The 22608-nt window shown below is 50.8% G+C and overlaps 1 protein-coding gene across 5 annotated transcripts in view; it reads left to right on the top strand.

Annotated features, from left to right (window-relative positions):
- The window catches only part of STAC (SH3 and cysteine rich domain), a 138438-nt gene that overhangs the window by 45215 nt on the left and 70615 nt on the right, over positions 1-22608 (top strand). For 4 of the 5 annotated variants that reach the window (XM_011286318.3, XM_019810967.3, XM_045037904.1 and 1 more), the window contains exon 2: positions 12178-12457. In XM_011286318.3, coding sequence (XP_011284620.1) covers positions 12178-12457 — 280 coding nt within the window. The remainder of the gene's footprint in view (positions 1-12177; positions 12458-22608) is intronic. The other variant, XM_011286319.3, reaches the window with a different exon arrangement.

The raw sequence follows: 22608 nt of genomic DNA, 5'->3' as shown, positions 1-22608 counted from the left end.
AATAGTATCTCATCAGCGTTAATTTATCGCATCGCGTTTCCGTAACACAGTGCGTATCTTTGTTCTTGGCGGAGACACACTGGAATATTTAGGGATAGAGGGTCACGGCATCTGCAGCTCATTCTGAAATAGTTCACTGATGAAAACAATAGCAAGGATGACAACGATCAAAACAATACCTGTTACTGAGGGAGAATAATAAGAGGCAAATATTGCAAACATCCATAATTGGCGAAGCTGAGTGTAGGGCGTGAGCAGGATTCGTGGAACTATTCTTGCCGGTTTTGTGTGGGTTTCAAGGTTTTCAGAACAAAAAGCTTAACTCAAGTAGCAATAAGCCTTCTGAACAGGGTCGGTGGGGGGGCAGAGCCTGGGGGTCAAGGAAAGTCTCTTGTGAAATGACCTTCGTGCAGAGAGCTGGTGGAGGGGAGGAGTCAGCTAACCATGCGGACGAAAGAGCTTTGCAGGAAGAGAGAACAGGAGCAGAGGCCCCGATGTGACCGCGTTCCTGGTGCCTTTGGGCACCAGCACAGAGACCAGGGGGCCCCCGGGGCAGAGTAACGGATGAAGGACGGCGGTCAGAGCGGTCACAGGTCCGCTCACCTCGGGCCTGAGAAGCCCCCGAAAGGACGTGAGCTGCGTTTTGGGTGCGATGAGACACTCGGGCGAGGTTCGGAGCCGGGGCGTCCAGCGGCCTGACTTCCATCTGACAGTCACTTCGGTCCACTTTGCAGGAAGGAGAGGACGAGGGGGCAAGCACGTCGGTTGCAGCTGATGTATTTTCCCGGGGGGCCCCGAGGAAGCAGTTGCGTGGGTGAGACCGGATGTCAGGCTGGACCGGGAGAAGGGCGGAGGCAGTGACGTGAAGGGAGTGGATTCCGCACGAGTCCTGACAGTCTCATTGGCTAGTCTGTCGGCTAATGGACCGGACACGAAGTGTGAGGGGGAAGCTGGAGTCGAGGGCAGTTCTGAGGTCGGAGGCCTGATAAATTCGATAAAGTGGCATGCCGTTGACTGACTGGGGGCCTGGAAAGGGAGGGAAACCGGCTGGGGGACTGCTTCCTGGGCCCTCCAGCGCACAAGGCCACCGGGTCAGGGCCTGTCTCCGTGGGAACCCGACTCTCCCGTATGTTCCGCCAAGATGCCGCCAAGAAGCCTTGGTTCCCGGTGCCTTCTCCATACAGCAAGCGAGAGGGAAGCAGAGCAGACCGCTGCTCCCGTGGCCTGCACCCACCCCAGCGGCATCCACCCGCAGGGGGTGGTCTGGGAGTGACGGGGCCCATTTTAGAACCACAGCTCCCTTTTTCTCTCTGCCTGTCCATGAAGGCCGACGTATATACTGTAGAAGGTGCTCCCTCCCCCTGCAGGTCGTTGGGTCATCTTACGGCCATCTCCTGGTTTTGGGGGTTTAGCCCCCTCGTCGGCCTTGCCCGACCACCATCGCAGCTCTTCAGCCTCGCGTGTGTGCCCTCGCCTCTCTTGCCCCCTTTGAATGTGAGGAGGAGAACTTTCCCGTTGGTTTCAGGGCTCGAGGTCAACAGGCACACACTCATCTGTCTCCTTCCGTTCTACCCCCTCACGCCGCAGACTGGCCGGACGCACCCCTGTGCCCGTTCTGGATCCTTGGCCCCAGCTCCTGCGTAAGCCGGGCAGGCAACCCTCCCCAACCCCTGGAAGAGAAGCCTGCACAAGTGGGTTGTAAAGGGGGAGACCAAAGCCATAACACAGCGGGAGAGGGTCAGAGTTGGCGTGGCTTGGAGGGAAGCAGGAATACAAGAGATGTTGGCACAGGAAAAGGGATTGGCCTTGGGTACTGGCAGAAAATGGCGTTCAAGATCAGGGATGAGAAAAACTCGGAGAATTCTTCCAGGAGATTCTAACAGGCCAAAATATCGAGAGGATGAGTCGACTTTAATGTTCTCACTACCAAACGGGGACAGCTCCAACATGTAAGGCAGGAAGCCGTGCATGCACGTATTCAACACAGAATGCCCGTCCCCATCCCCAAACCCACACCTGTGGGCTGGCGATACGAGAAGGAAGAGGATAGCTCTTGAGCGCAGTGTATAGACTGGAAGTATGCGGAGGGTTAATCGCGGTGGCGTACTATTCCTACAGGGATGGCGAGACGCCGGGAGCTGCACAGAAATGGAGAAGTCAGGGGAGACTTGGGACAGGGCGTGGGAAGCGACATCGGAGTTGCAACTTAGATAATGGACAGAAGGTCTCCAGGGATGTGTGTGAGGAAGGACAGGCGCCGGCAAAACGGCCTGGCCAAGCCAAGCCACCCGGGCTTCCATTCTTCTTGTAGAGACGCCAGTCAGACTGGATTAGGGCCCACCCTAAAGGCCTCGCTTTAGCTGAATCACCGATTTATAGGCCCTGCCTCTCGGGTGCCTGGGTGGCTCAGGTGGTTGGGCATCCGACTCTTGATTTCAGCTCAGGTCATTACCTCACAGGTCACAGGTTCGAGCCTTGCATCAGGCTCTGTACTGTCAGCGTGGAGCCTGCTTGAGATTCTCTCTCTTTCCCTCTCGCTGCCCCTCCCGCTCATGCTGGCTCTTTCTCCCTCTCTCCCTCCCACCCCCAAAATAAATAAAATTTTTAAAAACCCTTTAGAAAGAAAGAAGGAAGGAAGGAAGGAAGGAAGGAAGGAAGGAAGGAAGGAAGGAAAAGAAAGAAAGAAAGAAAGAAAGAAAGAAAGAAAGAAAGAAGAAAAGAAAAAAGAAAAGAAAAGAAAAGAAAAGAAAAGAAAAGAAAAGAAAAGAAAAGAAAAGAAAAGAAAAGAAAAGGAAAAAGAAAGGCCCTGTCTCCAAATACAGTCACATGCTGAGGTTTTGAGGGTCAGGGCTCGAAATATATATTTCTACATATATTCTATATGTTAATATATATATTAATTTGGGCTTCTATATACTAATTTGGGGAACACAATTCAGCCCATAATAAGTCCCTACCATTTGCAAGGCACTGTGGGAGGTGGTGTTAATAAATGAGGCCCAGCATAATCAAGTGTAAATACTTTTGTTCCTTCGTCCATCACTTCATCAATAGAACCATTTAATGTATGAATCAGAATCAAGAACGATCCCCATTCTAAACTCATTTGCCTCTGAAAAAAAAACAGTTTTTCCATCTTTTAGAAGTCACTTTTCCATTTTCTCTGTGTTCATTGGCCTTCCTGGGGCCCAGCCCTCTCTCTGCTCGTGGGAATAAAAACCATGATATGGCCCCTGGGGCTGTATCCCTCCTCGGAAGCTGTCACAACGGTGACAGCAGCAGCGGAGAGGGGACTGGCCACGGCATCAGAGGGCCCAGTGTGACTCCCACTTGCTGGGCCACGTGGTTCAGGACCAGGATTCTCAGTCCCAGCCTCCTGGTCAGGCAGGCCCTCTCTCTGGCGGGATTTGGGAGTTTACTCCCAAATGGGCCCACGGGTTCCACCTTAATCCAGGTGCTGGTGCCTCACGCCCATATCCTCCCTGAAAAAGGGCCCCCTCGCCAAAGTGTGGGTGAGAAATGAAGACTTCTGAGGATTCCGAGAAGAATGAGGAGGTTTATAATGCATACCCTCTCCAGTAGCTGTCTGACTCCAGAAGCCATACCACCTCTGAATTTATTTTCTCATTGCCTTTTCGCCGCACGCCTCCCGCATGGCAGCCTGCCCCCTCCACCCAGCTCACCTCTGATGTACGTTGTAGTGCAGCTCAGTCCCTCACACTGTAAATCTCAGCCTCCTAAGGGCTTCCCAGAACACAGTGGCATCTCACTACTGTCATTATTATTGAGTTTGGTCTTTGAGGTACCATCTTCCCTTGCCTCTGTCTTCTCAAAGTATTTCTTCTGAGCACATGTAATACTCTTTCCCAAGGGGAATCTTGACCCACCCCTGAAGGTGATGGAACGGCCCCGGGATTGTGAAATTGGCATCCACACGAAGGGGAAGGATAAAAGCCATGCTCCCCACCTCATGCCAACCAGAAAGGACGGTGGTGTTCGGGGGTTTTGAGACGTTGCGCGTTAGGACGTGGCCCCTGAGTGCCAGGGTTATGCCACGGGTTTTAGATGCTCCTCGTACTTAATCCTGCATAGGCAGACATACCTGCAAGGCAAGTGTTCTTATCCCCATTCTGTGGATGGGGAAGCCGAGAGTCAGAGAAGTTAAGTAACTTCCGTGTGCTCACGCTGCTGGAGACCCACAGGCTTAGAAGGGCAAAGCCTTGAGTGGGTCCTCCTCGGCTTCGGAATCATCCTCTGTCCCTGCACATAAGACGGTCCTTAAAACCGTTCGTCTCCTCCCCATTAAGCACATCCTCTTCTGTGGGCCTCGGGAATGTCACTTCACATCTTGTGTCTCGTTTGTTCATCTGTCACTTGGGGGTGATAGTTGCCCTGCTCAATTCACAGGGCTGTTTCGTGGAAAGGTACGTCAGATAAAAAGTAGGTGTGTGTGTGTGTGTGTGTGTGTGTGTGCGTGTGCATGCGTATCGCTGTACCAAAAGAGTGAGGTATTAATTATTACCTTGATGTTTGCCATGAAACAAGATCTAACCGACTCACTGTTGGTGAGGACTGTTCTCAGGACAGAACCAAGAAAACCCCAAACAAAACTTCCACCACCTTTAGGACTTTCAGAAAGGAAGATGCTGGTATCTCGGGAAATTGATGATCTTCAATTTCTCCGGCAAAGAGGAACAGGTGAGGAGTAGGCAGAAGCTGCCTGCGACCACAGCCTTCCTGTTCTAGCCTCCGTGGACCTGGGAGCTACGGAGAAACGCCTTTGGAGGAGACACGGCCGCTAGCCTGACGGCCAGAGGGAGCGGCTGCCCAACCTGTCCGTCCCCGGGGTGTGCCTCTGAGACGCCCAGGTCCTACCCCGACTTGGCGTTCAGAGCCGGTTTCTCCCTCCGGAACACCTGCCGTGGGTCTCTGCGGCTTACCGTCCCCTACACTCCTTCCACCTGGCTGCCGTCCTCGCCTGGGACACCTCCCCACACGCACCCATACACGTGGCCTTCATCACCGTTGTTTCCCACTCTTGCCAGCACGCCTGGAGGACCCGTCGGGCCAGCTTCTCGGGAAGGGTGTGCCACACACCTGGTATGTCTGGGGTCCAGCTGTGAGCACCGCTTAAATCCCGTGGGGACCCCGGCGCACCTGCTCGCGACGCACTCGCTCCTGCTTCCGCATCCAGGTCTCCAGTCTGGCTCCGTAACTCTTGCTGTTCATTCAGTCCATCCATCAGCCTGCCTGGCCGTCATTTAACAAACGTGTAGAGGCTGAGAGCTGGGACTCTGAAGTCAACCCGTCCTGGACGCTAATCCTGACTCTGCCACACTTTCTGGGTGTTTGGGGGCACGTTATGCCACGTTATTTCAGGGTTAGCACGAACATCAAAAGGTGACTTACATACACCCTCAGGGCAGAGTCTGGTGCATAAGAAGAGCTGGATAACTATTTGCCGGGGTAATGAATGTCATTACTACGTGCCAGGCACGTGTCGGAAGTAGCCTGATGGTCTGGAGAGGAGCCCAGGGCGGACGGCAGGAAGGACGGTGAGATGTCTCCACTCTGCACACTTGGGTCACGCGGGAGAGAAAGTCCCTGTCCACCTGCTGGGAGGGTCAGGCAGGAAGCCAGAGAAAAGCCTTCAAGGACAATGAGGCATTTTCCAGGTAGGCTGGAGTGCCATTTCCGGGCAGAACACAGGCGTTGAAGGCTTATGCATCACTGAAAATTTGGGGGCTTCTCTTACTGTGTCTGCGCGCCTGGGATGGTAGAGGGGTGACTAGAGTATGCCGGGCAGGTGTATGTATACAAGAGTCTTGTGTCACACAGTGAGGAGCCTGGGTATATAACCTACAGGTGAATGGGGCAGGGGGGCACTTACACGGTTCAGTTGTGTGTCTGAAAGTCAATTCACCCTTTACGGTTTGAAAGAATGTCTCCGGACTATTCCAGACACCATTGAAAGCTCCCTTTTCTGACATACCAGAATAGGCCGTGATGAAAACACTCTACTTATCACTTGATAATATAATTTAGGGTCTTGTGTCACCCTTGGACCATCTTAAGCATTGCTACTCGTCTCCAGAGTTCGATCTTAGACTTCCTAGAAGTGGAGACCGTTCAAAGTCTTTTGTATTCCCTCACCGCGCTGACTTGCTAGAGCAGGAAGGGAACTCAGCAACCACCAAGCCCTTCCTCTCTCTTTACTGGATAGATTCCAAGCTAAGGAGCTTGAGGGCCTGCCCAAGCCACACCGCTCATCGATGGGCCTTCAACCGATCACGCTCGGTAACTGTTGCTTTGCCGACATACTCACAAACAGCCAGTTCTTGCTGGTTTTGACCAAGCCGGGTAGATGTAAGAGGACTATTAACCGACTTTGAAGTCACATCCAAACTGAAGCCAATCAGGACCTGGAATAGATTGTGTTTGTCTTAAAAGAAATCGGGCTTCGGGGCATCTGGGTGGCTCTGTCGGTGAAGCGTCTCTTGAGCTCAGCTCAGGTCGTGATCTCACAGTTGGTGAGTTCGAGCCCCATGCTGGGCTCTGTGCTGAGCGTGGAGTCTGCTTAGGATTCTCTCTCTCTCTGCCTCTCTCTCTCTGTTCCTCCCTGCTTGTGTCCTGAGCACTCTCTCTTCGTCTCTCTCTCTCTCAAAATAAATAAATATTTTTAAAAAAGAAATCAGGCCACGAATGGGTCAGATGTTGGTGAGATTGCCTCAATAATCCACATGGATGATCGCTACCATTCCAGCTGGCACCAGGAAGCTGGGGCACGCCAAACAGAGGATTTTTTTTACCGGGAGGACGTCAAGGGTGGAAAACCTTACGAAAGTCCATTTGACCGAAGGGGCTCTGGAGTTGAGAGAGCTCTGCATATGGATCTTCATTCCACAACTGACAGCCATTTCCCGTTAAGGTCCCCCAAAGACATTGTCCAAGCCAACCCCTAGCCCTCAAGTAACTTATTGGATAAGCTTCGTTCTTCTCTTTTCCTCTTGAATCGTTTTATTCCCGGAGCTTCTAAAACCTCCCTCTCTTTCTTCGCCAGTGTCTCCTTCTCAGCTGCCTTTGTTTTCCCTCAGTCTTCTTGACCTTGTAATATTTCCCTCATCTTCTTGACCTCCAGGTCTCCTTCCTCGGAGCACTTCTCTTCAGCGTCGCACTAACCGCAGTGATCTCATCAAGTCTCTTGGTTGTGAGTACTACGTACGTGCTCATGACTTGCACATGTATTTCCCCAGCTCAGACCTCTCGCCTGAATCCGGAGTCACATATCCAGCTCCACGTAAATTCCATATAAGCACGTCAAACTCACTTTCCCCAAACCAACTCTGCCTCCCACTCCACTTGCCCACACCAACTTGCTTCTTCTCTAGGGCTCTTTATTTGAAAAAATAGTCCCTCCATTTGACCACTTGCTCAAGCCCCAAACCTTGAAATCATTCTTGAGCCCCCTTGTTCCTTCACACTCCACGTCTAATCCTTAAGCAGGCCCAGTTGGTCCTACCTTCCAGATATACCCCAAGTTCAACCATGTTGTACTGTAACGCTGCTAAGCCAACCCAAAAGTAATTCTCCCGGGATAATTGGAAGAGTTTCTAACTGGTCTCCCAGCTTCCATCTTGGCCTCCTAGAGTCTGTTTTCTACACAGCAGCCAGAGTAACCCTTTGGAAATTCAAGCCACACCTTGTCACTTCCCTGCTCATACTATCACCCTCAGGATACGTTCCAAGGCCCTTGCCCTGGCCTGCCAGGACTAGCATGAAGCTGACCCTTGACCTCTCTGTCCTTTTTCTCTTTCCACCTGCTGTCCCAGACACACTGACTTCCTGGTATTCCTCAAACAGCCACTTTGTCAGGGCCTTTGCCCTTGGTTTCCCCCACTACCCAGAATGCTCTTCTCCACAGTACCTCATGACTTCACTTCTTGTGTGCCTCTGTTCCAGTGTCACCAGTCAGAGAAGCCTTCCTTGTCACCTCCTAAAGCCTGGCTCCACTTCTTTTTTTTTTTTTTTTTTTTTTCCAACGTTTATTTATTTTTGGGACAGAGAGAGACAGAGCATGAACGGGGGAGGGGCAGAGAGAGAGGGAGACACAGAATTGGAAACAGGCTCCAGGCTCTGAGCCATCAGCCCAGAGCCCGACGCGGGGCTCGAACTCACGGACTGCGAGATCGTGACCTGGCTGAAGTCGGACGCTTAACCGACTGCGCCACCCAGGCGCCCCCCCACTTCTGTTTCCTTCATGGCTCTTATCCTTACCCAAATGCTGTTATATACATCTCTGATTATTTATTTACTTTCTATTTCTACCCACTAGACCTTAAACCCTTAAGGGAAAGGATTTTACTTTTTTACGCTGCTGTGTCTGCAAAACCAAGGTCAGGGCCGGGCTCATAGTAGTGACACAATAAATATTCCTTGAATGAATTATTGAATCAGTGAATGATCTCTTGCTCATCACGTCACGAGGATAATAACATGAATTAAAGTATATAGAGCAGTTTCTGGCAAATGGCAAAGTACTCAAGAGTATCTGTTCCTTCAACCATTATTATTATAAAAGGAGCCGGGCTGTGGCAGTGGGGCATGGAAGCTAATCATTTTGTGATGCCGCTATTATCAGGGTTTGCTTCTATTTCTGCATTGTATATATTCCCATCTGGCTTCTCCTCTTGGGAATAGTTGGAGAAAGTGTGTTCCTTTGAGCTCACTGCTCAGACTTTGTTTAACTTGTAGGCATTTCTTTTAAGCTGTCCACTTGAAAAAGAGCTGTCACATTGGCTCTTGAGGCAAATTCTCCAGCTCTACAGGCAGGCAGGCTCTGAAAAGTCTGACACAATTTCCAGCCGCGTCCCCCAGGACAAGGAAAATGCTACAGGTGTCTTGGCATCATGCTAACCTTCCAGGGAACACAGAATACCGTATTTGGCAGGTTCTGGGGGCAGAAATAAAGCACATGAGCACAGGAGGGAGACCGGACCGGACGTATGTAAGCAACACCCCATCACCTTCCCTGTCCTAGCAGGGAAGAGACGCACGGTCTGTTAGAGAAACCTTAAAGGGGAGTCTGATGCTCCCTTTGATAAAAAGGCATTCCCCCCCTTACTACTTCTGAAAAATTGGAAAGACATAAAATAAAGGAAATAGCTCCCAAAAATGTACATTTGCTTTTTTGCTTCACCTCCCTTCCCATTCTAAACGTACACCAAGAGTAGTTCCATCCCCCCTGGGGGTGAGGGGTAACTCTCTCTCATCCCGCCTCCATCATCTGTCAATCACTGGCAGTGCAAACAGGGTGGGTTTAGAGGCAGGTAAATTTCATTCTGAACCTTGGTCTTGACTCATTCTGAACCTTGGTCTTGAGCTGTGTGACCTCGGGCAAATCCCTTAACCTCCCTGGGCCATTTCTCCAGAGGGAGAACAGCAGTGCCTTCTAGATGATTGGGAAGATAAAGAAGGGGCGCCTGGTGAAGCCCTCAGGGTAGGTGCCATTATTATCATCAGAATGGGTGCTATTGTTCTGTTTTGGAGACTAGAGTAGCCCATTTATTGAACCATCAGAACTCCATGGGGGGTGGGGGGAGGGGAGACAGAAAAAGACTTGATTTTTCTATGTGATGATATTTAGTCTGATAAACCACCCTCGCCCTAGGTTGCCACAGCCCATGAGAAAATCTTGGCAGATTCCTTAACTTCCTGGTCACTTGAGTTTACTAAAACTCTGTCTAAAATAAAACTCTCGTCCCATGTATTTAATCCCTCCTTCCTCCAGCACCCGCCCAGTTCCTAGCTGGAAGGAACGGAAGCGAGGAAGGTCTGTTCTGCTCCTTTATGGTTTCCGGGTCCCCACCTTGGTGTGGCTGTTTCAGCGAGTGCTTTTCATGCCCCGTGTCACTTAGTTTTGCTAGATAAGGAAGGTCCTCTTCACAATAAATGCAGGGCTCCCAAGGACGCGTGGCCCTGCTCCCCTGTATCAGTCAGGATGGGCCAGGTTATGGTACGAGAACAAACAACTCCCAAAGAACTCTTGAGCTTCTCCTCCTCCTCCTTTGATGTTTCTAGCTCCTCTGGTGGGTTTGGGCTGTAGAGAAAAGGGCCCGCTGCCTCTGACCTTTTAATGTAGGGTGTTGCTGCCTCTCTGGCCAGAACTTTCTGGCTAATGATGCCTCATTGCTGGCCTTAGTGGGGCTCCGCTAGAGGGCCCTGCAGGCCTCTTCCCTGGATGGCTCCCTGGCTTCACACAGCCACAACCAACATCTCCTGGGCAAGGAATGACAATCCCACCCCATTCCAGGAAGGTGGGAAGAAGCAACGTATTGCCATCTACACACAATAGACACCCAACCTAATGATTTCAAACACCAGTCATCTCTTTAGTTGATGGTTCTGTGGGTTGGCGATTTGGATGGGACTCAGCTCGACGGTTCTTCTGGTCTCATCTAGACTCTTTATTCCACGCAGGGAAACAGGGTGGCTGTGCTTCAGGGGTCTTACTCATGTGATGGGAAGTGATGGGACTGTGTGCCCGTCATCATCCTTCAGGTGGCACTGGCTTAGCCCCTATGGCAGTTTGGTTTCCAAGAGGGAGGACAGAGCATGCCAGGCAGCTTGAGGTCTGGGCTCGGAACTGGCTCGGAACTGCTTCTGCCGCCTTCTCTTGGTCAAATTCCCCAAACCAACAAGATCCAAGGAGTGAGGAGATACGCTACCTTGGACTGGTGGGTCTGCAAAGTCACATTGCAGAGGTGAATGGGGAAGGGGAAGGGTAGAAAATTGGGGCGTTTTTGCAGTCTGCCCCAAGCACCGAAGACCACATGTTCCTGATCTGCTATGGAAGAGGTTGGAGGGGAGATGCAGAGGTGACTAGGTTTGGCATGGGCTTATCAACTCATCTTATATATCCCGTGGTGGTGGGGGTGGGGGGGTTGACCACACTTGCAGGGGGCCTTATTAGACGAGTGTGCTTTACCACCTTTTTATCTGCAGCTTTGGGTCAAAGACATTAATTCCAGGAGACAGACAGAGTCCCCATGGACATTCAATTACGAAAGGAAACTACCTTCTAGGTAAAGTGACCTCTCGCAGACCACACAGCCACTAAGCGCTCCGTTCCTCTTATTTGGGCGAAAGGGAAACATTTGCACAAAAGGGACAGTGAGGAGAAAGCATAGTAAATATCACAGACTTCTCAAAGGCCACCGTGGCTGCCATGGACAGAGCAAGGTACACGCTGGTGCAAGCTGTCACGGGGACCCAGAATCTGCCAGTCCCTGGAGCCCATGACAAGGAGCGTCTCTTTAGATTTAAGAACAAACGAGACTTCATGAAGTTTCAGGAAACTTCACGAAGACCCCCAGGCTCACATGCTCACATCTGTGTTTCCAAAAGACCCTTCTGGCTCCAATGTGAAGGCTAGATTGGTGGTACAGACTGGACCAAAGCCAGACCTTTCGGAAATTAAGGCTTTGCCAAACCCATGTTTTAACCCTTCGTAATTCCAATTCCGAGGGCAAAGGAAAAATGATCCTGTTTGCCATGGCCAAACCCCAGCAGCAAAGCGGGAGAAGAGCAGAGAAGGTCAGACAGATAATCCCACGCCCACGCCCACGCCCAGATTACCCGTCCGTACGCTTCAGACCCACGCAGGCTTGAGAGTTTCTAGTTCGTGTTCCGTGGATACTTTGGCCACGTGGATTCCCAGCCACACAGTGGCCTCTCTTGCTCTGCTGTGTATAGAGATGGGTGGCTGCTAAGTGACCATAAGAGAGAACATCCAGCAGAGGTCCTGGCATCGTAGACGCGGCCACCGAGCCCAGAAGGCCGAACGCTTAGTCGTTCCAGTGATTCAAATTCAGAAGGCGGGTGGTGTCAAAAGTCCAGCGTCACGGGACGTTCTGATGGCACGCCGGTAGGACCTCCAGGAGCAGGCGCGCCGTGCGTGCTCTTTGGGTCTTCTGGCTTGGGAGGGGGCGGGGAGAGAGCGGGCCAACTCCCTCCAGGCCCTGACCTCGCCCCACCCACGCGGGGACGCGCGTGAGCCTCCTTGGGTCCGAGGGTGTCGGGGGGGGGGGGGGATGACACAAGCGTCTGCAGCCGACCTCACCCCCACAGCCTGAGTCTGCATGATCGATCGTAAGAGCGTGTTCTGTCATTGCATTGCAGCTCCAGAAACTAAAACGATCACTTTCTTTCAAGACCAAGAGTTTACGGAGCAAAAGCGCCGACAACTTCTTCCAGCGAACCAACAGCGACGTGAAGCTGCAGGCGGACATGCTGGCCGAGGTCAGCCCCAGCTCCAGCCCGCTCCCTGCGCCCGGAAGCCTGACGTCCACACCCACCAGGGCCGCCCTGCACCCCGGGGCTGGCGGCAAGGCCCACGCCTTTCAGGAGCACATCTTCAAGAAGCCCACCTTCTGCGATGTGTGCAACCACATGATCGTGGGTAAGGCCTCCCCCACCCCCACCTCCAGGTCCCCACGCCCGCCGGACAGGCCGGTGACAGTGGTGCGGCCCGGGTCCGGGTTCCAGGACGGGTTCTGAGCCTCAGAGGCGTGCACGAGGGCAGGTTGTTTGGGGGAACGATAGCTGGGCAAAGGGAAGGGAGGCAGGACGGGGCAGAGGGAGGCGTTGGATGGTGAAGCAGGTGCAACTTGGGCCGGGTCCCCGGGGAGCCCTGTACGGTCGTCTGCTTGGAGGCTGGAGGTCCGGGACTTGGTGCCCCTGCCTCACCTCTCACTGCGTACGGGCAGCCCTTGGGGAGGGGGCATGATCTGAACGGAGCAGCTCTTTTCAGCCAAGGGCAGTTAGCAGAGAGGGAATCGGTGGGAGGCAAGCAAGACGTGGGATGCTTGGGCGTGGAATTCTGCAGGGGGCCCCGAGTGACACATCACAGCATCCGCTCCAGGGCGCACAGCGACGTGTGTCCGGGCAGCCTGGGGAGGGGGTCTGTTGCTTGGTGAATTACAAGCGGATGAGCCAGACGGGCAGGTGTGGGGGGGATGATTCTGGGGGAGGCACTGAACGGGGCGGGAAAGGTGATGGAGCCACCATTACGTCCCGTGCCTGGCAGCCTGAGAGTCTTAGGGGGTGTGCCCAGATGACAGGAAGGACCCCCCAAAACGTCCCAGCTACAGGCAGTTCGGGTGGGATTCAGAGTGAACTTGAACCCGTTGTTTCGAGAGCAGCAGTATACCTTGGTAATTGACCCGTCACCGCAGAACAGGAAGAAAGCGCAAGGAGACAGGCCTGTGTCTGCTCTCAGGGGGTCCGAGGATGTCCCCCCCGCCACCATTCCTCCGCTAGGAGAAGGGAGAGGTCATCCCAAATGGAAGCGAGGCCGAAAATGAAAGATGCAGGGCCGATCCAGTTGTGCACCGTCTTCCTGAGATGCCCCTGACCCTCCAGAAGTGTCGCTGGGCCAATTCGTGGGGTGCCCTAAGTACTCTGAGGCCAACAGGTGTGGGAGATCTGCTCCTGCTTGTTGACGTCCTAGATGCTTCAGAGTTGGGCTTGGCCACGAACGTTTCAGGGAGGGACGCTGTTAAGGTCCAGAACCTCAGACTCGCAAGCCGGGCCCGGGGCCCAGCGAGGTCCCAGGCAAAAGCTGGTTTGTTCTCTAGCCTCATGGCCCAGCGCTCCTACCCTGACACAGGCACTTCTGTCCGGCCCTGCCGTGTCCCCTCCAGCACCAATTTCCTACAGGCTGGCATCCCTTCTGAGGGTGACCGTTGCCTCAGGTCACATTCCCTAGAAGCAGAGCCCCAGAGGGGAGTTAGACCTCTGGGATCTGTTGAGGGGGCACTCGGGGGAGAAGGGGGAGGGAGGAAGCAGATGGGGCAGGCAAGTCTCTAAATAAGGAAGCGGTCCCCGCCTGGCGGGAGTCTGGCTCCAGGGTTACACAGCCCGGCCTTCCTGGAGGCCAGCCTTTTGTATCCTGCTGGCAGTGGCCCCTCCCTCCTCCCATGGTGGAGGCCCTTTCCTAACCCGCTGGGTCCAGTGGTTCATGCTCCGTTGAAGGCAGTTGTCTGGAGAAAGGGGTCGCTGTGAGCCTTCGGGAGCCAGCACACACATCTCCGGAGCAGTCGGGGCTTTTTGCTGCTGTCACCGATTATCACAAATCTAGGAGGTTAAAACAACACAGAGTCACTGTCTTACAGTTCTGGAGGTTGAAAGTCCGCGGTGGGTCTCAGCGGGCTAAAACCAAGGTGTCAGGAGATACGTTTCTTTCTGGAGGCTCTAGGGGAGAGTGTATGTCCTTGCCTTCTCCAGCTTTGATAGACTGTCCACACCTTGGCCTGTGGCCCCTTCTGTGTTCAGAGTTATGATGGCAGGTACATCTTTCTCACACTGCCGTCTCCTTGGTCCTCACTGTCCCTCTTGCACCCATCTGGATGATCCTTCCGTCTCAAGGCCACCTGACTGGCGGCCTTCCTTCCGTCTGTAACCTTGATTTCCCCTTGCCATGTAACGTAACATGGTCACAGGTTCTGGGGATTAGGAGGGGGACACCTCTGGGAGGCCGTTCATCTGCCCCCGGACACCCGGTAGGGGTATCTGGGCAAGGCATCAGCAGTGTCCACCACAATCATAGAAGAAAACTTTGGTTGAAGATCACAAGACTGGCCTCTGTTGGTTCCTTTCCATCCGGGTTCTGAGGCCAGTCACGTGATTGTCGTACTCCAGCCGATGGCTTTGTCGTGTCGCATGGTGAGAGGCCATTTTCATTTGGAGTGGGCAAAGAGACGCCTTTCTGGTCAGTGCACAGAATGGGGAGAACGCTGACCCGTATTTTTCTCCTGCCTATTCCCATGACATAATTAGCCTTTCCCTTCCCAGATAAAATGAGGTGAGGGGGTGAGGATAGTAGAAAGACTACGTTCATGGAATCAGCCTGAAGTTGAACCCCATGCAGCCGTGTGACCTAGTGTCAATGACTCACCTTCTCTGAACCTGTGTCCTCATTCTATACAGCTATGAAAACCTCAGGGTTTTGAATGGATTCATGAGCTGGCAGATGGGAAGCACCAGGCATCTAGAAGGTTCTCCGTAAAGGGAGCCCATTGGAGTTGGTTATCATTAGAGGAGAAAATAGTCATTACTCTCCTGAAGCAGAGAAATCTATTCACAGGATAAGCCAAATTAGTTTTACAGAAAAAAGTTAAGCTTAATAGGCATAAATAGTTGGAAAAATAACGTCCACACGTTAAGTAGCCCCTCATCTACATGGCAGTGTTTTAGGTTCACATCGAGGATTGTCTCTAATTCTCTATTTCATATTTTATAAGGGATATGGACAAGCGAGTGGGTGTCTACAAGAGTGATCAGAATGGTGAGCGGTGCGTCCAAACAAAATCGTAAGGAAGCTTTGGGTGTTTGGTGTGTACGAGACTTGGGATGTGCAGCTGTGTTTTAAAGTACCATGTTGGGTGAGTCAAGAGACTCATGCTATGAGACTCATGCTGCGGCTTTAGAGGAGAGGGTTGGGAGCAAGGAGCAAAGTTAAAAGGCAAGTTTCAGTGAGACTATAACCCACTTACCCCAGGCACTTGACCTGTGAATGAATGGCCTCCCTTGTGAGTGCCGAGTAGCTTAACGTCTGTCAGGCGGTGGTCATCCGGAAGTCTTTTCTCACTTCCTTATCTATCTGATAGTCTTCACAATGAGATTCCCGAAGAAGCCCACGTCTGTCATCGCCGAGCTCGGACCTGTCAGTGCTTTCCAGTGTGGCCAGGAAGGCAGGATTCTACGTTTCCCTTCACGCTTGGCCGAGACCCGGTTAAGGAGTGGGATGTTCAGAATGGGGAGGAACATCTTCCCGTCTTGCAAACCGACACACGGGGCTGTCCTCATCTTCAGAGAACCATTATCCATTCACACTCTCATTTCTAGCCACCATTATTCATGTTCTTCCTTAGAACGAGCCACATTTCAGAGCGGCGCTTGTATCACTCAGGGGTTTCTCAGTAACGCTGTGTAACAAACAAGTCCTCTCAAACTCCCACACTTGGAGTAGCCTTCTGTGACTCTTACTCGGGCATCTTCAGATCAGCTGGGGTTTGGCTGCCTCGCATATGCTTTTCTTCTTCTCCGACCCCTTCCTTGGACGAGTGGGCCAGCCAGGTTGTGCTCTCCTCATGGTGAGGACAAGTGGAGGCATACAGAGTTTCTGAAAGCCTTGGATTGGTGGCATTCCACCAGAGCGTGGACCCAGCCCACACCAAGGAATGGAGAAATGCTCTCAGCCTCTAGTGGCAGGGACTTCAGAGCCACCTGGCCAGAGGCACAGGTACAGGGATGGGGGAAGAATGGGGTCCATAATCCAATCTTCCTCCGTGCTTACTTAGGGTGGCCTCTTGATTATCGAACCTCTTTTGTTTGGTAGACTGCACGAGTCTTGGGTGCTGTACCACCCTTCCATTCCATTTCTCCATCTGGAAGTGATGATTTGGATCTGACTGTGAGCATGGTGGGAGAGGGTCTCGTGTTCCATGCTCAGGACACTGAGGAAACTTGGCCTCCAACCTAGTCTGCGCGTCTGCCTGACATTCTTCCAAGTCCAATGCATCACTTTCAATTCCACACAAATTTGCACCAGGCCTTTTCAAGGCAGTGCTATTCATAACCCTTAAATGGGTGATGCTGTGTCTCTAGTTTAAATCTCATTGTGATGAGTGTGAAAAGACAAAGGAACATGTGTTTTGAAAATGAGTAACAGAAATGAGTTTGCCTCTGAAGAATGTCACAATCAATACCCTAAGGGAGGATTTAGGTACTTCTCAAGTACAGCAACAATTTTGAAGGACTCCCATCTTGAAAATCACCAAGAGATGTGCCCCGTGCTGAAGAGAATTCTTACTGTACTTTTCCTTTATTAGAATTAAATTTATATTGTAGCTGCCATTTTATCTTGAAAAAGACAGAGGGGTGCCTGGTGGCTCAGTCGGTGAAGCGTCCTACTCTTGGTTTCCATTCAGGTCATGATCTCACACTTCGTGAGATTCAGCCCAACCTCAGGCTCTGCGCTGACAGCACAGAGCCTGCTTGGGATTCTCTCTCTCCCTCTCTTTCTGCCCCTCTTCTGGTTGTGCGCTCTCTCTCTCTCAAAAATAAAATACATGAACATCTAAAGAAATCATCATCAAGGCGCACTGCTCTTTTCCAGGATGAAAGCGAAGTAAAGAAGGCAGGCTCCTTCTAAGAAAGAGGAAGAGAATGAGAGAAGCAATTTGAGGCAGGAAGAAGGGGGAGAGGGAGGTGGCCAAGGAGGGGGGTGAGGAGAGGAAGCTACATGAAGCAGAGGCTGGCAAATGTTCTCACTTCCTGAGACGAGGCACGGAGCACGCTAGTCTGGGATCGCAGGGCACAGTCCATCTGTCCCCTTTCTCTTTCCTTAATCTTCAGACTTAGCCTCCTGTCTCTACATGTATCACCTGAAGATTCGTTTCCTTCCAGCCACAGGTCATTTTCATATCCCAGATTCCAGGGAAAGACTATCTGCTGCTATCTCCTGAGAGTGACATTTCAGAAAACGTATTAGAGCAGGTTTTTTTTCCTTTCAACTGAGAACCAAAGGCTACATCGTGATGGCCAGGAACAGTCAAAATCTCATTTGTGAGGTTTTCCAGCTGATGGATGTTTGTTTAAAAACAAAAGGAATCTGGGGCGCCTGGGTGGCTCGGTCAGTTAAGCATCCAACTCTTTTTTTTGGCTCAGGTCATGATCTCATGGTTCATGAGTTTGATCCCCACGGGGGGCTCCACGCTGACACCATGGAGCCTGCTTGGAATTCTCTCTCTCTCTCTCTCTCTCTCTCTCTCTCCTTCTCTCTGCTCCTCCCCTGCTCTCTCATTCTCTCTCTCTCTCAAAATAAATGAAAACTCTTTAAAAAAATAAAAAGTAAAAGGAACCTGGCATTCTCACTGTCTAAGATTTCTAATTTGGAATGGACACTCATTGGGTTGACAGGGCATCGCATTTGTTCCTTGCCTGACTGTCTGTGCCCTAAAGCTGGGAAGGCTACACATTTTCATCTACCAGTGAAAGTAAACCAGGACCCCACCCGTATGTTGCTAATTTCCTCAGCTCTTTCACTCTATGGCTCGTTCCCAGTCACCAGCTTTGCCCTTGTCCTCAGATTTGCACCTCCCCTGCAAATGTGGCACACAGACCCTTGGGTTGAACAGGCACTGTGGCAGGCCCTTCTGCCAGTCTGATCTTGCCTCCAGGACATGGCTACCTTTTACGATCACCTCCTTAGGCTGTCCCCTTCTAGAAAAATGGGTCAGCTCTGCAAGCCAAAGGCGGTCAACCCAACCTTTCATGGGACATAAGAGAAATAGGTAGGTGTACCTCAACCCCAGTGCTGACTTTCCCAGCCTTTGAGTCAAGAAGACTGATGACCCAGCCTTAGACTGGGAGAATCCTCTTGGTTTAATGGACATCTTTTCCCCACCAAGCGGATCGACTCTGGCCACCCTCAGGCTTTGGCCATGGGCATGAGGGGTGGGGACTCCTCTGCATCGTGTATCAACTTAAATGTATTCCATCAATGGCACCCTCATTTTGGGAGAGAATTGAGTCTGCTTGGGGTAATCTGCCTCTCGTTGAAATTTCAGAGACCTGAACAAGTCAAAATAACTATCACCATATCTAACCTATCACCATAACTATCTCAATGCACGAGTCCACTCCATCAGTTAAAGAGGTTTTTTTTCCAAAGGGCTCCATTCTCCTGTTGACTGTCACATGCCTTGTTTCCCAAACTATTTTTTAATTAACTAAATGTTCTTAGTCGGCATCCACTTAGAAGACAGCCTATTCAGTGGGCTCATATTTCCTAAACACGTATTTAGCAAAACAGCCGGATGTCTGTGCTTGACATATCAAGTTGCTTATACAGTCACTGCTCAAAGAATCGTTCACCTTCAAACCGTCCGAGTGGCGACCGCCGGGGAAAATAACTCTGGCTTTGTTTTAGGTGAGCAGCCCTAGAACTGGACCTGAGGTAGAGATTCTTGTGAGAGTGGTTTCTTGTGGAGCGTGCCCTCAGGAGAAGGGGTTCGGATTCTGCTGCTCTGCGCAGAAGAGGCAGGGCAAGGGCGTGCTCTCAGTCGGAGTTGGCTTCAGACCCAACAGTCACAGCATGGGCAGGAGAAAGAACTCAGATCTGGACAAGGCACTCACAGCATCCCTACATCTGTAATCTTAGATGCAATATAAAAGCATCCTCCACTACGAATGAATATAAAATGCAGATGGACCGTGGCCTTGATGTACCTATAACACCGTGTTACCATCAGAATGAACGGTCACATGGTAACATTATAACATGAGGATATCTTGCATGACAGGAGTCCAAGACCTGTCTGCTAATGCTCGTTTGACCATTAGTTTAACTGTTTCCTGACCTGTCCTGACGTCATCTGATTGCTCAAAAACAGCCATAAAATATTAACCAAACGTTGAATGGAAGAAAAAACTACACACACACACACACACACACACACACACAGAGACGCATATACATTTGTACATAAAGCTAAAAAGACAGTGTTGACTCACCAGTGAAGTCGTCTCTTGATGGGAAAGGCCAAAACAGAAATCAAGGGGAATATGGAAAAGCAAATGTCACATCTGTGTGTTCTCAGAATAGAATGAAACCTCGGAGCTGTCATCAGTCGGTTGACCAGACGATTGTTATAGCAGCTGTACAGCTTCTAAATGAGAAAAATCACAAACGCTCTCTAGGACCTTTTTCTTAAGTTTCATGTAGATTGCTTTCTTTTGGGTCATGGTACGTGTCCGTCTTAAAATCCAGTACAGAGACCTCGGTGCTTGTCCAACGGGATCCTTCTCCTCTGGTGTCTTCACTGCTTCCAAGTAGCACTAATGTAACTGCTACTTTTTTTTTTTTACCAGAGGACAACCTTGCAATATAACGGCCGGTCCGACAGAGGTCATTTCTTTGTATTCTTTGCTCCTCTGGCCCCCTTGAGAGAATCGTGTTGATGCTAGGGGCGTATGTGACTGAAAAAATACGGAGCACAGGTGGGGTGTGGAGATGGTGACTCTACCAGATGAGGAATGTTCGCAGGGCGTGGCTGTGTTTGGCCTGGAGAAGCCTTCGGGGAGCACGATCAGGGTCCTCCAGGAGCTGAAGAGATCCCATCCAGAAGAGGGTTTAAACTCGCTCGGGGTTCTCAAGTCCGCAATGATGAAAGACACCGAAGGGAAGAGCTTCTAAAAATAACTGCAGAAGCGAGCTCCGCAGATTTGGGGAGGGGGCGGATTTCCCCCCAATAAAGTGTACGTTTGGAAAACGCTGTGCACTGTGCTCCCTCTGGATATTCGGAGCCCGCGTTAGGATTCTGAAGTCCTGCGATGCTGGAAGCTCCCGAGCCTTATCAGTGGAGAACAGGCAGTGGAACAGAGGGATTATAACCACGGAGTGCTCTATCCCAACACCTACTTTTCCCCGATTCCACTTGGCTGCTGTTGAAGAGTGTGGGGCTTGTATCTCAGTTCAGAAAGCCCTCTCAGTGCTCACAAAGGCAAATTCGTTAAAGAGTTCTTAAGACTCCAGTTCAGGGCCAGTGTTCTCAGAGAGCATTGGACTCCACGCCTTTCAACTAAAGAAAGGGGCAGAGAATACTTCTGCCGTCTTCCGTCGGTTTCCCAAAATGTGATGCCTGCTGCCACGTGCTGAGCCATCTCTCACAGGAAACGACGTACAAGAAAAAATAATCCACGCTCCTCCTTCCAGGGGAGATTGAACAGCCGTGGATGCTGGTGGGCTCCAAGGAAGGAGGTTTCTTGGAGTCTCACGCAGACGTGGAGGCAACCGGCGGGTGTGGGCTGGTGTTAGGCTCTGGGGCATCTCGTGGGACCTACACGTCATTGCCTCAAAAATGAAAGATCCTTGACCAGCCCCCCCCCCCCCAGACATCCTGCTCCCTGGGGACGGTCCCGATTGTGGTTTGGGAGCCCATTTTCAGTGTGCTGGCGTTTTGTTTTTCCTTGTGGAACATCTTTCCTGCTCCACCTCTCCATCTGTCCCATTCCGAGATCTGCGAAGACCCAGTTACAGTGCTTTCTCGAGTTCCTTGGTGGCCACCTCCTTCCCTGAACGTTCATACCGGTAGTTCCTCAAACAGCCTAGACTTTGGTGAGCCGCTTGAAGACGTGAGTCTCCCTGATGTGCCCGTTCCCATAGCAGGTAGCACACACATTGCACGCACGGAGGTTTTAGAAAATGCTAATTAGCGGGTGGGAAAAAAACCAGTCTGCCCTGAAGTACGCCAACAGACGTAGAAGCGAATTGGAGCGCCTGGATGGCTCAGTCGGTTAGGCACCCAACCCTTGATTTTGGCCCAGGTCATGATCTCATGGTTCGTGGGATCGAGCCCAGCATGGGGTTCTGTGCTGACAGCGCAGATCCTGCTTGGGGTTCTCTCTCTCCCTCTCTCTCTCTCTCTGCCCCCCGCATGCACATGCCCTCTCTCTTTCAAGATAAATAAATAAACTTAAGAATAAAAGAAACAGAAGTAAATTAAAAACAAAACAGAGAAAGGATATGGAAAATTCCTAATCCCTCTGAAAGTTATCTCCAGGTATATTAAGGCTTCAGCCTGCCCTAAAGGAAGCTTGACACAGAAGCCTTATTTCTTCCTCCGTGACATTTCTCTTCATTTCCCCTTTTTGTTGCATATTTAACTCAAAGGTGGCGCAAAGGGGGTCATAACAGGGATATCTTTATTTTGCATTATAGCCACATACAAGTACAAGGCCATCCCATCCTGTTTAACCCTCGTGTCCTGCGTTCCCACCGTTATAGTAAAACTCCCAACTTCGTTTTGTGTATATTTGCCTTTATCCACCTTTGACTTTAAACCTTTTTTTGTCACGTTATCTAAGTGCTGCTTTGGCAACTCAACATAATTGGACTTGAGACTTCTTTTTTTCTCCCCAACTTGAATTTTTATTCCAAATTCGAAGAGATTTATGGATTCGCATTCATTGCTCTGAGTGAAATAGTTGGCTTTCCTTCTGTCTGTTACTATAGTTTCTATTTTGTGTTTTCTGTTTCCTTCCGGTGTGTGTGTGTGTGTGTGTGTGTGTGTGTGTGTGTGTTAGTCATGTGGTTTGTGTGTTCTTTTCCTTTTATAACTTCCCGTGTTTGGGAAGATATGTAATGTACTCTTGTCCTAATGATTACCTCTGAGGTTTTCCCAAAACACTGTTCTTCCTCGCCTCTCAGGTTATTAAAAGCTGAAAATACATACAGCATTTTGATTTCTCCGTTACTCCAGATAACTTACCAGATTTCTAATCCTGACTCAAGTAAGTGTGTCCCTTTTGTCAATCCAGACTTTTACTTGTACCTCCAATGTTTGGCAAGTCAGACCTTTGAGAGTAAGTCTTAAGATATATGCACACCTTATAATAAGATTATACATCTATTTAGACGGTTCTAATTGTAACTGATTTCAGTATTTACCATCTGTCCTATTACATAACGTCTCCACTCTTAGGCTCTGTGTTTGTTTCGTGTCTCAGTTGCCCGGTGTGTATTTTCAGTACCAAAGGCATACAGGA

Source organism: Felis catus, chromosome C2 (genome assembly GCF_018350175.1).
Source record: "Felis catus isolate Fca126 chromosome C2, F.catus_Fca126_mat1.0, whole genome shotgun sequence".
NCBI classification, from domain to species: Eukaryota; Metazoa; Chordata; class Mammalia; order Carnivora; family Felidae; genus Felis; species Felis catus.
Note: the sequence above shows the minus strand (reverse complement) of the source record. Positions and strands in the feature narration are given on the sequence as shown.